We start from the raw sequence: 16,316 nt of genomic DNA on the forward strand, positions 1-16,316 counted from the left end.
TTTAAGCACGAGGACTCCCCAGATTGCTCAAACTGCACAGGCGCACCTGAACATGCGAATCATGTATTTTTTAAATGCCATCGATACATAACCGCTCGGGACAAATGGGAGAAGACACTAGGTACAAGCATTACACCTGATAACCTTATCAGCGTACTGCTTACTTCTGTAGTAGCCTGGAATGCAACCAGTGCATACGCTGCATAAATATTAAATGATTTGCGTAAGTTAGAGAGGGCAAGAAAAGCCGCTGCAGTATTAGCTTATAGTTTGTTTAGTTGGAGGTAGCAAAAGCTAATTCTCTCCCCGTGAAAAAATGCCTTGCGCCGGACTAGGGAGATAGAAGAAGAGGCGGTCTTTTAGTCGGTATTGGTCTTCAAACCGAGCCCGACATACGAGATCAATACGTTCACGATCTTATGATACGTAAAAGTATTTTTCCCCTCAGAAAAAAAACACACACACACATACACACAACATAACACATCACAGGAACAGTTCTAATGTAATTTTAAATGTGTAAACCATTTTAGCCATATTATAACCTTCATTTTTATATTTAATTCATCTGTATCGCTGTAAGATTACCAAATGAATAAATAAATAAATAAATTACAGTAAATCACGATTTAAAACCTCATTTACTTGCCTTACAGTGGGCGACAGATTTAGCCGGGAAACTCTTAAAAATTCACGACGAGGAAGTGAATCGTAGACAGGATTTCAACGCGTTGTTCGAAGGTCACTTCCTGAGGAGCTTGTTCCCCGGTATGACTGATTTGCCCCCGACGTTCGCGACACAAGCCCCGCCTGCCTTCGACATCAAGTTGCCGAAACTGTCCGACGACGATATAAAAGTCATGTCAAACTCCTTCTCCGATCTCGTTTCACATATACCGACCTACGATATGGATGCTGTTGTCAAATTCTTCGAACAAAGGTTAGTGATAAAAATTAATTGAAAAGAGAAGAAAGAAAGAGGCGACTTATCTTCACATTGCCTTAAGCTGACGAGCACAGCTATTTCGGTGATGTTGTAAATAAAGTTTTCAAAAGTGACACTTGTTGTAGACAACGGGTGTTATATCTCTTCTGGTGAACATGTTTGTCACGAAACTTTATCATAAAAAGTTGAAGTTGTATAATTATTGCTAGCTCCTTAGGCTGAATTTAGTGCTCGACCGACGGTAAGGGCTGATATATGAACGCGTCCAGTCCAGCGCTGATGAATTGCTACTCGCGTAGAGTATTCTCGTCAATCGTCGGTCTGTCGTACGTCAGTCAGTACGTCGCTGACGCGCTATGGCGATACATTAGTGCGTTCAGTGTGACATGCTCGGCGCGTACGGTACGACCGACGTCAGCGCTGACCGTCGGTCGAGAACTAAATGCAGTCTTAGAAACCAACTTCGGCATATCTTACAGCAATTATAGAAAATATACACATTTCGGAATAAAACTATTCATGCGTATGTATAGATAATTGGTTGCCAATTCTGATCTTTGCATTTATTTCTTTTTTAAAATAATTCAGTGAAGAAGCCGTAACTTTAGATCATATAAACGTCTAGATAGACCGTGACAGCTGTGAAAACGTCGACAAAATTTGAGGTTGACAGTTGACCTCTATTTTGAGCAATGCAAGCACACAAACACAAAGTAACATACAAATCGCTAGCTTAAGACGTAGCTTTTCACGCATACTAAAGTAATAAACCTGTCCTGTTTTCATCGGTTGTCTATCAGCAAGAAGCTCTATCTAGACGAATAAATTATCTAAGGCAATAATATTTATTGTTGCCGTAATAGAAAACACTGGAATAAAAAGCGATACGGCTTAGGTACCTTCAAGCATAGAGCACAATCCCAACTTAAAGGCCGGCAAAGCATCTCTTGTCTCCTGGTGTTGCGGATGTCCCTAGGCGGTTGCCTCATCACTGCTTCTTCATCAACCTGTTTCTAGAAAAAAATATTATTGTGAATTAGTTAACTCAATTTTAGAATACTACATATCTAATCTATTGTATATTTCTTTAAGGCTACAAACATACAACGAAGAAAAGGATGCAGATGTTGAAGCAAATAAGTAAGTATTAATTTGTTGAATATATATAAATATAATCTGCCATTAAATACACTTGTAGTTTTAAAATCGCATGAAATTGGGGGATCACCTGGGGATATAGGGCTGCGATTTAAGGCTAGATTTCACCGGGGCACCATGGCGACGCAATCAGTCGCCGCTACCAACAAAATATACAAAGCTATACCTATAGAGAGTTACTTACCTGGTGTCCGTTTGCTTGCGCCAGCTTGGACGCGTGCACAGAATATTACTCGTCGCGTCACCACGCAGGTCGCGCCATCACGCTAGAAGCGCCACCATGATGGTCGCTCCACCACTAATTACTATTGAGCAGTATGGCGTCTCACTCACTCGGCCGTCTGTCTGGCTGCCAGTGAGGTGGCCGCCTCATTGCTTGCAACACGTATGCACTGGTGTGTTTTGTTTTTTGATTTAAGGAAAGTAATTTATTTATCATCTTAAAATCGCACTTGTGCTAGCTAAGAAAGTTATAATATAATATACGCAATGTGTTTCAGAGATATTGAATCGCAGATGGAAACGAACTTCGATAACTTGAGCAAACAGTGCGGCACCATACCAAAAGTAGACACGTGGACAACATGCGCGCCGGAGACAATGGCCGTGTCTACTGTTACCGAGGTACTGACGGTTAAGAGTGGCAACGGCAGGGAAGAGTTTGAAAATTACGAGTTTTATATCGAGGAGTCACTACCTACAAGCCTGGAACTGGGCCGGGAAATAAGACAGGTGCATTCGTTTCTTCAAATGTCACTCAAATAATAACTTTGTTATTTAGTTAGATTCGATTTAGTTCCCGACAAAGATATCATCCTGAAACCGTTTTCTTTCTGAGGTGAAACGGTTACATCAGATTTTTTTTAATTGAGTATATTACATTACAATCGTAAGGCACATGCTGCTTGATTTAGATTTTACATATTGATATCATATCTAAATCTGTATTGATAGAACTTTCGACTTTGTTTTCTTATCCTGTTTGGTTATATTATCGCAAAATGAAATCTACTGCTTAATATTAATATTAATAACCAATATACTCGAACACATCTCTATTTTATTTGTTGTCTGAGTTATTTTATTTTATATATGTATTGTTTAGTTTGCTCCTGTCTTTCTCGGCCCTTAGTATATCGAAATCATTAGAGTTTGTAGTTCATTACTCCGGCTTGGTAGTTTTGTAATTTCGATGTTTTAGAGATTTTAGTCTAGTGTTAAAATTTAATTATTTTTCTGCCGATGTGCACTTATAAACAATTTAAGAAAAATATAAATTAGATAGAAAAATATTAATTAACTATGCTATGAATTCTGAACCTTAAGGTACGAAGACTTTATAATTTTTGAAAAAGTATTATATTTTCAAATATTTTCAAAAGTTTATATCTATGTCATATTACGATGAATGTCTCTTTTTAGGACAATATGGATACGCATAAGATAAACATCGAAAAGTTGCAGGACTTCTTCAAAAAAATATGTAATTTATGTAAAATAAATGTTGTTTTAATAAAAGAGGAACTGAAAAATTTAAAACATGATATAGATGAACAGAAAAGGTATTTAGGTGTAAAGTTTATAGAAATTGCGGATATTTGGAGGAAAAACAACGAAGAAACTGAAGTAAGGTTTCGTGAACACACACAGAGATTGACTGTCGATCACGAATTAGAGTTGAGTGATATGAAAGCGGCCTTATCAGAAAAAGACGAAATTATTAATATGTTAAAGAAAGAAAAGGAGACCATGAAACTGCAACATCAGAAAGATATAGAAAGACTGAGTAGTGAACATGATGCAACGAAGGTTTTACTAGAAAGAAGTAGGGACGAATTGAATGATTTCCAGAAGAAATTAGATGATTTTGAAACTCAGAAAGTAAAAGATATTAAAGACATGCAAGAGAAGATGCATCTAGAATATAAGGCAGAAATAGAATCGTTACGATCAAGGTAAGTAAATTCACATTAATGATATATCTAGGTAACACTGAAAATGTTTAGAAAATGAAAAACGGCTTAATATAGAAAGTTGCCAATACTTTTATTGTTTTTCGAAGTAATCGCCGTTCCTCTCTACACATCGTCTCATTCGATGGAACCACTGAAAAAAGCAGTGGGCCCATTCTCCTCTTCTATGGCATTTCCGTACGCTTTAACCGTATCTTCAGGGCTCGTAAAGCGAATACCTCGAATTTTATCTTAAGTTCTTGGGAATAAATAAAAGTCGCAGGGTGCCAGGTCAGGACCGAAGTGACTGACAGTTTTGCGGAGTGCGCTGAAGCATTATCGTGTCGAAGGAGGATCCTGCTTCGAGGGCGCTGCTGTCGAATTTTTTCCAAGACAACAGGCAAACAGCGATTGACATACCAGTCTGCAGTAACTGTCCTTCCATCTTCTAGCACAACTGTCGCGAAATGACCTTTCAGACCAAAGAATGAAGCTATCATCTTTTTTCCTTGACTTCTTCTTTAGTTGGCCGATCCTTGAAAGGAAATACCCACTGAGCTGATTGTCTTTTGGTTTCGGGTTCGTAGTAATATATCCCGATTTCATCACCTGTGACGATGTGCTTGCCCGTGAGTATTTAAGTGTAATCGTGTCAGTAACCGTGAAATTTTTTTTATGAAAATACGGATGAGACGAGCAGGATGGTATGATGATGATGGATAATACGCCCATTACAATGCAGTGCCGCTCAGGATTCTTGAAAAGCCTGAAAATTCTCAGCGGCACTACAATTGCGCTCGTCACCTCTAGACATAAGACGTTAAGTCTCATTTGCCCAGTAATTTCACTAGCTACAGCGCCCTTCAGACATAACACAGTAATGTTTACAAATTACTGCTTCACGGCAGAAATACGCGCCGTTGTGGTACCCATAATCTAGCCGGCATCCTGTGTAAAGGAGCCTCCTACTAGTAAATTAAACAGTGGTTGTACATTTAATTTTCCAGATTCCGCCTCGTAGCGTTAACAAACAACATGGATCGTTCTCCGTCCGAGTCAAGTCTGGAGAAGATCGAACGTACTGACATGATAGAGATAAGTCACCACAACTCCATCGTGATGCAGACCAAGGAGAACGCCGAGGTGGAGAAGGAGCAGGCGGTCAGACAGAGCCTGGAGAAGTGTACGGCGGAGTGGGAGCAGAAGTTGAGTGCGGAGATAACGCTCATCAAAGCCAAGTATGAGGCTGAGAAACAGGTATTGTTCAGATTTGAATACATTGAATGTTGTATATATTCATACTTCCGTTAGCAACGGTCTTGACTGGCGACTTGCATTCTCATCATCACTATCATGCAAGCTCTCTTATTCTTTGAGCTTTCTCATCAGTTCGTACCAGTGGGAGGCTCATTTGCACAAGATGCCGGCTAGATTATGGGTACCATAACGGCGCCTATTTCTGCCGTAAAGCAGTAATGTGTAAGCATTACTGTGTCTCAGTCTGAAGGACGCCGTAGCTAGTAAAATTACAGGGCAAATGAGACTTAACATCTTATGTCTCAATGTGACGAGCGCAGTTGTAGTGCCGCTCAGAATTTTTGGGTCTTTCAAGAATCCTGATCGGTACGGCATTACGGCATTGTAATGAACAGGGCGTATCAATTACCACCAGCTGAACTTCCTGCTCGTCTCGTCCCTTAATTTCAAAAAGAAAAACTTCTATCCACTATATGGTGATACCTTAAAAGTGGAGTCGGCATTATTAAAATGAATCGAACCTAGCTTGTTTAATAAATTGTTTGATGCATCCAATATACGATAATTTATATTTGTTGAGTTTTTTCTTTTTTTCCCTTTTTATGAAATATTTAATATTATTTAAACACTATTCATATTTACATAGCCATTGTAAAATAACCTATTTGATTGAAAAGTGTGACCGTTGAGTTTCTTGTATGTTCTTCTCAAGAGCTCTACTCTATCCGAACATATGGTAGATTCGGTAATTTAAAAGAAATCTTTATAGTAACGATTCATAAGCGCTTAGTTTAAGCCTAATTGAATAAAGTTTACCAGTGCCCGACAGCGGCCGTGGTCCACGTGGCCGTAACACTTGCACCGCACAAGTCATGTTAGCCACTTAGTTAACTGTTACATGGACGTAGTTATGCAGAAAGGACTCAAAACCACACTGGTCAAAATAGAGTTAGAGTTAAGTATGCCATCATACTCCTAAAGGTCGAATCTGTCATCTAGTGTAAACTCTATTTTAAAAATATACACGGAAACTGTTTTATTTTGGATATTTAGGACACTAAAAATGCCTATACTCAAAAGTGCCTTGTGTGCGGTTTGGCGTGTGTGGTTTGAGTCCTTTCTGCATAACTACGTCCTCATCATAAGCGCATTGCCTGCTGTCTCCTTTACCAGTCAGAGTTATCCAAAAATATTTTTGAAGGGCCGTACTGTAACTGTGTTGCAATATTAAGCCAAATATTATTTTATAGATACGCTACAAATAAGTAGATAGCATATTGGCGACTAAAACTGATGCCATACAAAGTTACCAAATTCACTTAGTACATATTATTCCATATTATCTTTCAACATGACTAAAGCTTGCTACATATCTAGATACAAAAGTTTTTAGAAGAAAATAGGTAGAACTATTAGAATCGGATAGGATAGAACACTTTTTAATGTGTCAGAAACAGATCTAGGGGGCTGTTTTAGAATTTTTGTAATTTTCAAGAATCCTGAGCGTCATTGCATTCTTATGGGCAGGGTGTATCATTTACCATAAGCTGAAGCTGTTTAGCCGTACTCCATTAAACAAATTGTTATGATGTATTTATTGAATGTTCATAAGAAAATGTAATATTAAAGGTGACAATAAACGATGTGACGCGACGCCTGCTGTCCGAGAAAGACCGACAACTGGAGCTGCTACGAGAGCGTGAGCAAATGCTGTCTAAGGAGTGTACCAAGTACCGTGACACCATCCAGCAGTTGACAGACCCTGAGACCAACGACTATGACACACTGCTCAAGACACAGGTGGGCATAATATATAAAAGTACATAATAATTTAGACAGTTAAAATTTGAATAACAATATTTTATGAACGATGCGGGGGACCTCCGGCGTTCCCTGCCGGTGCTCTAACCAACTGAGCTTACCGGTCGAGTGACGTATCGTTACAAAATCTTGTATGCTTTGTTCAACTCTCAGGTTGTGGCTTTAGGAGGACAAACGAGCGTACGAGTCACCTGTTGTTAAGTGATCACCGCCGCCCACAATCTCTTGCAACACCAGAGGAATCACAGGAGCGTTGCCGGCCTTTAAGGAAGGTGTACGCGCTTTTTTTGAAGGAACCCAGTTCGTATCGTCCCGGAAACACCGCACAAGGAAGCTCATCCCACAGCTTTGTAGTACGTGGAAGAAAGCTCCTTGAAAACCGCACTGTGGAGGACCGCCACACATCCAGATGGTGGGGATGATATCCTAATTTGTGGCGTGTCGTGCGAAGGTGGAATTCGGCGGCAGGAATCAGGTTAAACAGCTCTTCGGAACACTCCCCGTGATAAATGCGGTAGACACAATGAAGCGACGTCTCTACGCAACGCCAAGTGATCCAGCCGTTCACAGAGCACGGGTCCCCGACAATTTGAGCTGCTCTGCGTTGCACGCGGTCAAATGGATCGAGCTGATACTGGGGTGCGCCAGACCAGAGATAACAGCAATACTCCATGTGTGGCCGGACCTGCGCTTTGTAGAGCGCTAGTATGTGGGCCGGCTTGAAGTATTGCCGTGCTCTATTAATGACGCCCAGTTTCTCTGAAGCCAATTTGGCTTTGCCTTCCAGATGACCACGAAATTGGCAATCGCTCGAGATTTCGAGACCCAGTATTCCCATACTAGGCGAGGCTTTAAGGGAAGTTTTGTCGAAGAGCGGTGATACGACAAATGGGCTTTTTTTAGTGGTAAATGCGCAAACTTGAGTCTTCTGGGGGTTAAATTAGATAAGGTTCAATTTTCCCCATTCCGCGACCTTCTCAAGAGAGGACTCGATAGAAGACACAAGTTTCTCCCGGCACTGGTCGACGATTTTCCGAGAGACACCTGTATGGCCCATGTATACGACATCACCAGTGCTGTCGTCTGCATAGCAATGAATGTTGGAGGTGCCCAACATATCATTGATATGCAGAAGAAACAGCTTGGGAGACAGCACACAGCCTTGGGGCACTCCAGCATTCACGGGCTTCGGGTTCGAGCAATATCCGTCGACAACGACGTGTATGCTGCGCCCAGTGAGGAAGCTGGAGGTCCACTTGCACAAGCTCTCGGGAAGCCCAAATGATGGAAGTTTTGAGAGGAGCGCCTTGTGCCATACGCGATCAAAGGCATTCGCTATATCCAGGCTAACTGCCAGGCCTTCCCCCTTGCTTTCAATACCCGCAGCCCATCTATGTGTTAGGTATACCAGAAGATCACCTGCCGACCGACCATGGCTTTATCTACAGGATCTACTTTACAGTTGATAACCTGCTCAACCCCAATATTTGCATATTTGGAAATTGTCTTGAGATATCGCTCTTGTAAATCTAAACAATTTGTTGTTTTTAATGTGATAACCCTCACTTCTAGGATTAATACACAAATAAAATTTGAAAAACAATATTTTATGAACGATGCGGGACTCGAACCCACGACCTCCGGCGTTCCGTGCCATTAGCCGTGAGCACCGGCGAATCTTGTTTTTCAAATTTTATTTGTGTATTTATCTTAGAAGTGAGGGTTATAAACATTAAAACATAACAAGTTGTTTAAAATAATATAGAATCATAATAAACAGCACTTACAACTTGATCTGAGATTACCTGTGTTAAATTTTTTTTCCTAGTCTTCTTTCTTCCTTCATGCCTATTATATGCCACCTTAACTTTTTAGGGGTACTTAATAATCTGACACTGATTGTTGCTACAGTCATGCAACGAATTTCAAAATTGAAAAAGATGTGTCTAATAAATTATTTATAATTTCATCGCAGCTCGCGACATTGGAAAATGAGAAGGCATCATTACAACAGCAGATAGCAGACCTTAAGAAAGAGTTAGAGAAAAGAGAAGAAGTTGACAAGAGCAGAGAAGACGATAGCGACGGAAGGTGAGATTTTATATTGTTATTAAATATAAATTTTATTCGTTAATTTACTCAAAAGTATTCATAAAAATAAATATTTTATGTCATTACTAGCTGACCCGGCAAACGTTGTTTTGTCATATAAATAATTTTTAGAGTTAGACCGTTACTTGGACATTGCAACATGACTTTATTTTTATAATTTTTTTTTTCTAAAATAATCGTAGCCTAAGTTACTCCTTATTACATCAGCTACCTGCTGTGTACAACGTGCATCTGTGAGACTTACCTCTTATTGAAATATCTCGCGGAGAAGGTTGAGGTTTAATGAGATGAAGTGGCAAGAAAGTTACTGCCACTGTTTTAGATCAACATTTACAGCTACATTGTTTTAACAATTATTTTAATTATAATATGTAAAGCGACGCAACAAATATATTTTAGTGTCAAATACTATTGCCAATTTATAAAAAAAACACAAGACTTTCTTTCACTCTTAACATAATATTTCATTTACGCTAATTAAAAGCTCAAATCTCGTAGGACAATAACATACCCAAGCTTTCTTATCATTTAAATATTCCTTTAAATTGTAATAAGATAATTCTTTAAGTTTCGTTTAATATATGCTTTGAACTTGTTGAGAGACATTTCCTATTAATTCGCGCCTATTTCTGCCGTGAAACAGTAATGTGTAAGCATTACTGTGTTTCGATCTGAAGGGCCCCGTAGCTAGCGAAATTACTGGGCAATTTGACGAGCGCAGTTGTAGTGCCGCACCGAATTTTTGGGTATTTCAAGAATCCTGAGCGGCTCTGCATTGTAATGGGCAAGGCGTATAAATTACCATCAGCTGATCGTCCTGCTAGTCTCGTCCCTAATTGTCATAAAATCATGTTACGCATATGAAGCCCGCATCCTGTGTACACAAGGGTCTCATAAGTAATGATATAGTTCCGCTGTTGTTGGCAGATCGTCGCCAAGGCGCGAAGATGGGAAACGATCCCGCACCCAGTGCCACACGCCGGTGGGTCTGTCTGCGGGCGCACTCAGTCTGTCCTCGTGCCTGCCCGGACACACCGTGCTGCTCCTGTGGGACCCCTCGCATCTCAATTACACCGTACTCCAGGTACCTAAAATGGGTGAAAGGCAAACGAATACACTAAAAATCCACAAAAATGTTTCATATGTTACGGGTAAAGCGAGAAGGTTAGGTAAACTTAGGTTTACCCGGGTATAACTAGTATTCTACCAGGCCATTCTCACTGGCCACGACACTGCAGCTATCCAGTAAGAACTCACGATCGAGCAGTGACGCACGGTTGCTGTGTTCGTCACCTACTTCATCGGTCCGACCGATGTTATAAAAATGGAGACACATAAATTGCAACATTACGATCCAAATTTAATTTTTTTAAGCTTCCTAAAGACGCTGTAACAAGATGACCTTATGCTAGGTGGGTACAGTTTAAAGTAGGGGAGAACCCTAATGTCGTCAGAAGAGGTTAGAATCACGCGATAGAAAGAGAGGCAACTTCTAGTTGAATAAAAATGTAGGCTAGTAGTGCTGTGCCATCGGAAGTACACCATATTGTGTGGCCACAAGAGTACCTATTTCTTTGATTGATTTTGCGAAATGAGATTTCTGTACTTGTACTATATTTACAACTACAAGACTGCTATAATATTCTTGGGTATTACACAAGCTTTTTGAGTAAAGTCCGAAAACGAAAACGAAATCAAATTCATTTTGTATTCAACGTTTACTCGTATACATATAGGTTAGGTTAGGCATTTCTTTCTCATACGTATGAGCTCAAAATGGACTGATCACCTTCTATTTGAATGATATTTTCACCATCAGTCCCCAGCTTTTTTTCGGTCAATACCTCGATTTGTTCATTTCATTAAAATCAAAACAACCCCCATAGCTTAGATCATTTATACGACTAGATAGACTATGATAGCTGTGAAAACGTCGAAAAAATTGAGGTTGACAGTTAAATTCTATTTTGAGCAATGTAACACATACACATTGCGAGTGTAAGTCGTAGCTTGTCACGCACACTAAAGTAATAAAGCTGGCCTGTTCTCATCGGTTGTCTTGCAGCAACGGGCTCTATCTAGACGTATAAATTATGTAAAACTCATAGATAGTTGTGATTAAGTTACAGTACAAGAGCGCCTCCATACGTTTTTATTTGAATGAACCGTTACACCACCGGAAGAATTATAAATACCCAAAAATATTTCGGAAAGCATATTGCTATTTATCAAATTTACTTTATGAAATGTTCTATAGATAACTTTCACCCATTAAAAGTTAAACAATTTAAAGTGTACAATTATGTTAAGAGTTTATTTAAGAAATAATAAAAATTTAATCCTTTTTTTTTCAGGAAGCATCTATAATGTACTTCGTGCATAGCGACTGCCTCTCGGCTCTAGATCTCAGTATCGAAGTGAAAAACGAGAGTGAGAGGCGACTCTACGCGATCGCGACGGTCGAGGCGAAGGAGTATTGTTACGCAAAAAAGGTTATAACATTATATTTTACTCACACGAGACCTTTACACGTTTCAAAGAGGAATTTATCTTACTTGAAATAATGTCTACGAGTCTACTAAAATAATACCAAATAATTATGTTGTTCAATGGTGTTGGAACTTGCAGGAAGACTTATACACTTATACAGCATGGATTGCATATCTATGAAATAAATAAAAATAATAATACTAGTGCGTAGCGTAACGCAATAATAATTATTTTATTAAAAACCTTTCAATTGAAAAAGTGAAATTTCCAAACAAAATAAGTATTTAAATAAATTTAGAAAGACTAAACTCTCTGTACTGACAACGTACATTGGTCTCTGGACCGATGCATGATTTCGGCTTTTGAAGTCACCGCAAGATGTGGCAACGAGCGAGAAGCAAACAGACGGCAACGTCGCTTTGAACTTGAAGCGAACGGGACGGCAACATCGCTTTTTGTTGTCCAAAGATTCAATTTTATTGAATCATTGACCTAGTGACCCAATTCTACAGTATGTTCATATTTGCTCAAAATTAAAAGTCTATATTTTGACCTAATTAGTCCACCGATTTCGTTCATTTTTTGTATATCGTCAGCAAATGCGATAACAATTATGTAGCTACATTTAATTCAAATATGCAAAATACATACTCTTTGTCATATAACTGTACAAAACTCATTAAAAAGAAGTAACCATAGAGTTACTTGTATTATCTTCTTGCATTTAATTATTTTGGCCGATGAGTTCTTTCGGGTTTGATTTCAACGGAACATAGTGTAGATTCAATATATTAAATCAATTCCAATATTTTTATTCAAAATAGAATGTGACATCTCTTATTGAAAGTCAAAAAAAACATTCCAATACGAATGCCTCAGGCCTGAGAAGAATGAGCGCAACAAACTCAGCGGGCTTTTTTTTTCATCAAAAAAAAATTTTTTATACTGAAAATTGTACAACTATTAAACTTATTATTTAATAGCCTGAGGGCGGTCCCAATCTGTGGTATTATTAAGAAAGTCATTTATGTTATAGTAACCTTTACCACACAAACGTTTTTTAACAATTCTTTTGAATAATGTAATACTTTTGTTTTAAACATTTTCTGGGATCTTGTTAAATAATAATAATTAAAAGCATATATTGTCAAAACTTAGCTAAAGCGATTAAATTGCAGAAACTTGATTTAAAAAAATATGCATACTGTTCAATGGATTAGAGAGAATATCCATAACGATTATTCTGATCATAAAACACGGTTAACATAAGCAGCTAATTCTCCATAGAAAAGTTCTCTATTCTTTTCTCCTTGGTTGTAAGCTCAAGCTCAAAATTATTTTCAATTAAAATTAATATAACCATTATTTGTGTTTTTTGTAGGAACCGAACTTTTTGGTTTAACCGAAGTTCGTATTATTCGGTACAAGAAAAAACTGAACAAAATATCTGCACTTTTTTGATTGAAAATAAAAGAACCAGAAATCTGTTAAATAAAACAAGCCCTTTAACACTTGCACCAAGAAAATATTAAATGTTGTTAAATTTAAACAAAAACGCACGCGTCATGATGATGACGTATTTGCTGATGATCGTCGACCGTCCCAGACTCAAGCGGGGAGTGTGGGTGGCTCGTAGATAACCGCGTTATATTTATACATTACGCGACTTGTTACTCCCTAGAAAGCGCGGCAAAAATCAACAGATTTTTTTATTTTTACCGAATGTTCGTCCGAAGTTCGTACTCGGCTCAACCCACATCGGGCTCGTCACTAGTATTTTTGTTTTTAAAACAGCTTTATATAGATCGAAAACACGGGTCTAGTTACAAATCCTTACACCACTTTTTTATGGAAAAGGAGTACAAACGAGCGTACGGGTCACCTGGTGTTAAGTGATCACCGCCACCCACATTATTTTGCAACACCAGAAGAATCACAAATCAAACACTTTAACGCACTACTCGAAGACCGAACCCTAGACCTCAAGCACGGCACGTTCAATTCGCTACTACTACGCCATCGAGGCAGAAAATCGTCTTTTTGAATTACTTTTTCTGTAACTTAATTATATTTTCACCTCTCCAGCACGAAAAGGGCGCTATTGCTACGTGAAAACTCGCGTGAGGCAAAGTGATTTAAATTTCCCACGTGACCATACATCCGGGAATTACTCCGCGTTAAAAAAATAAACACCCACTACCTCAGAAGTCTATATTAGAATCACTCGCTAACTACTTCGCCAATTCGTGATTTAAAGTCAACACACGCAGCAAAAAATAACTTTCCTTCTTTGTTGAACAAATAACTATTATATAATAATAATAATATTTCAGAGTGGCAATCGTTATCAGATGCCGCGTGGTTCACGCTTTTACCGCGTGAGGGTGAAGCCGTGCAAACAACATTTACCGCACGCCACGTGCTGCGAAAATAGACACAAACAAGGTAATGTGTTGTGGGGGTGTCGGTGTGTGTGTGTGTGTGTGTGTGTGTGTGTGTTGATGTTGGGTAAACAGTGGTTCTGTCGCTCTTAGATAATTTATATGTCTAGGTAGACTGTGACAGCTGTGAACATGTCGAATAAATGGCGGTGAACTGTTAGCCTCTATTTACAACATACGCACGCCCACTTAAACAAAGACTGACGTATCGGGAGTGTAACACGTAGCTGTCATGCACAATAAACCTGGCCTGTTGTCATGCTTTGTCTAGCAGCAACAAGCTCTATCTAGCCGTATAAATTATCTAAGTTGTTGCTATTGCTTTCCGAACTCGCTATTATCAAGTAAGTTTTATGAAAATCCTCATAATATTAGTAGAAAAGTATATTTTCATATTTTATTCTTAATTTTTCACTCATGATTTTTTTGCATATTTGATTTCAATCAAGGTATTTACGAAATAATAAATAAAGATTAAATATAATCTAATATTAGCACTTGTTCAAAGTTCGCTTGACATATTCCATATAAATGTGTATATATATAACTGTTGAAGGCTTTATTAGCAACATTTAACAGAATTAAAGGAAGGCCTTAAATAATTTATCAGCACAATTGTTAGGAATTGACTGTCGTTGATGCTTTTTAATTAATTTTGTTCATAAAATATGCGAGCAAAAATGCAAAAACGGCAATGAGAGTAAAATATTATTACTTTTAGAACAGGGATTACTATTTTAGTACCTAATAAAAAATAATATACATACACACTTAACCGTTAATACTCTCTATAATAAAAAAATAAAATCGTCAAATTACCGTGTCTGTATATTATTACTTTTTTTTGCAAAATAACTAAGAAGCGAGAAATGAGTAACAGTATGTCAAATATTTTTTTTTCTATTTGTGCTAATGTTCTGTAAAAGCCACTCACTGGGATTGAAATTGAATTGCTCAAAAAATGATTTCAAGTCACTTCAAGTTTATTACATTCAAACCTATCCACACCCACCTCATTAATTAAGGCAGTGAATTCTGTTTTCTTTTACAACATATTCTATTGTATTAAATTACAATAATTATAATTTCAATAAAATGTGAAATGACGGTATGCATGGTTAAAGTTCTTTAGAATTTAACAGAATTTAAAGAGAAAATAATAAATATTGGTACAACTTCTTAAGTTGCCGTATTGAAATAATTCACTCAAATATTTAAGGCCTTTAAACTGATTCTGTTGCATATTTCAATAGCCGTAGTCAATAGATTTGCTTTTCTTGCATAATACAATTTAGACAAGTTGTGTGTTAATAGCGCGCATGTTTTGCGTTGCGTTGCAGAGATCATGAAGAGCGGCGTGCTTCCCCTGATCGGAGAACCGCGCCTGCTCAAGAAGTGGTTGACGTACATGCATGCCCCAGGTCTATGCTTCATTCATCCTTCCTCGGTCACAGATCACAGAAACAAAGGAGATTTCATATTAATGATTTGAGTGATAAAATAATACATACCGCACTATTACTATTGAATCGTTTTAGAACTAAGTATAAAGATCGAAGCCCACACAAAAATATCATTTTGCACTTGTCTTTCATGGTAATTTTGATAATCGAATTATTAATATTAAATACTCACTTATTCCTGTGATCTGCGCTAGTAGCCCAGCCCTAGAGAAATAATTACAACCATATTGATATTTTAATTAAATTCTTTTGGGATAATTTAACCATTAAAAACTTTTATCAGTAATTTTGACTATTTATATTGTGTTACAGGGTATTTGATTATTATTCAACTTGCAATGAAAAAAATCTGTTCCATATCAAAAATGTTTTGGAATGTCTTCAGATTGATCCATATTTTTAATATATTCAATCATCCCAGTGTTTTTCAATCTCATTTATTTCGCGACCCCGTGACATTTTGAAAAACCCTGTCAGTGAGATAAATAATTTAAATTTAAAGACTACCATATGATTTTATGCACAAAATGTCCACGTGTTTTGGATTAAAAGAAAACATTAAGAATATCCAGTGCTGGCAAGGGAAGCTCTAAAATTATTAATACCATTCGTCACTTCATACCTGTGTGAAATAGGCTTCAATTATAAAATGATGTGATATTAAAATATCAAAATA

At 37.8% G+C, this 16,316-nt stretch overlaps 1 protein-coding gene across 3 annotated transcripts in view; it reads left to right on the forward strand.

Annotated features, from left to right (window-relative positions):
* LOC126972625 (RB1-inducible coiled-coil protein 1) overlaps positions 1-16,316 on the forward strand; it is a 44,366-nt gene that overhangs the window by 18,474 nt on the left and 9,576 nt on the right. The window contains exons 11-21 of one of the 3 annotated variants that reach the window (XM_050819471.1): positions 657-940; positions 2,039-2,086; positions 2,605-2,836; positions 3,527-4,059; positions 5,064-5,313; positions 6,943-7,113; positions 9,110-9,225; positions 10,174-10,330; positions 11,601-11,738; positions 14,070-14,181; positions 15,518-15,598. In XM_050819471.1, coding sequence (XP_050675428.1) covers positions 657-940; positions 2,039-2,086; positions 2,605-2,836; positions 3,527-4,059; positions 5,064-5,313; positions 6,943-7,113; positions 9,110-9,225; positions 10,174-10,330; positions 11,601-11,738; positions 14,070-14,181; positions 15,518-15,598 — 2,122 coding nt within the window. The remainder of the gene's footprint in view (positions 1-656; positions 941-2,038; positions 2,087-2,604; positions 2,837-3,526; positions 4,060-5,063; positions 5,314-6,942; positions 7,114-9,109; positions 9,226-10,173; positions 10,331-11,600; positions 11,739-14,069; positions 14,182-15,517; positions 15,599-16,316) is intronic. The other 2 variants (XM_050819473.1, XM_050819472.1) reach the window with 2 other exon arrangements.

The sequence above is a fragment of the Leptidea sinapis genome, chromosome 27, assembly GCF_905404315.1.
Source record: "Leptidea sinapis chromosome 27, ilLepSina1.1, whole genome shotgun sequence".
NCBI lineage: Eukaryota > Metazoa > Arthropoda > Insecta > Lepidoptera > Pieridae > Leptidea > Leptidea sinapis.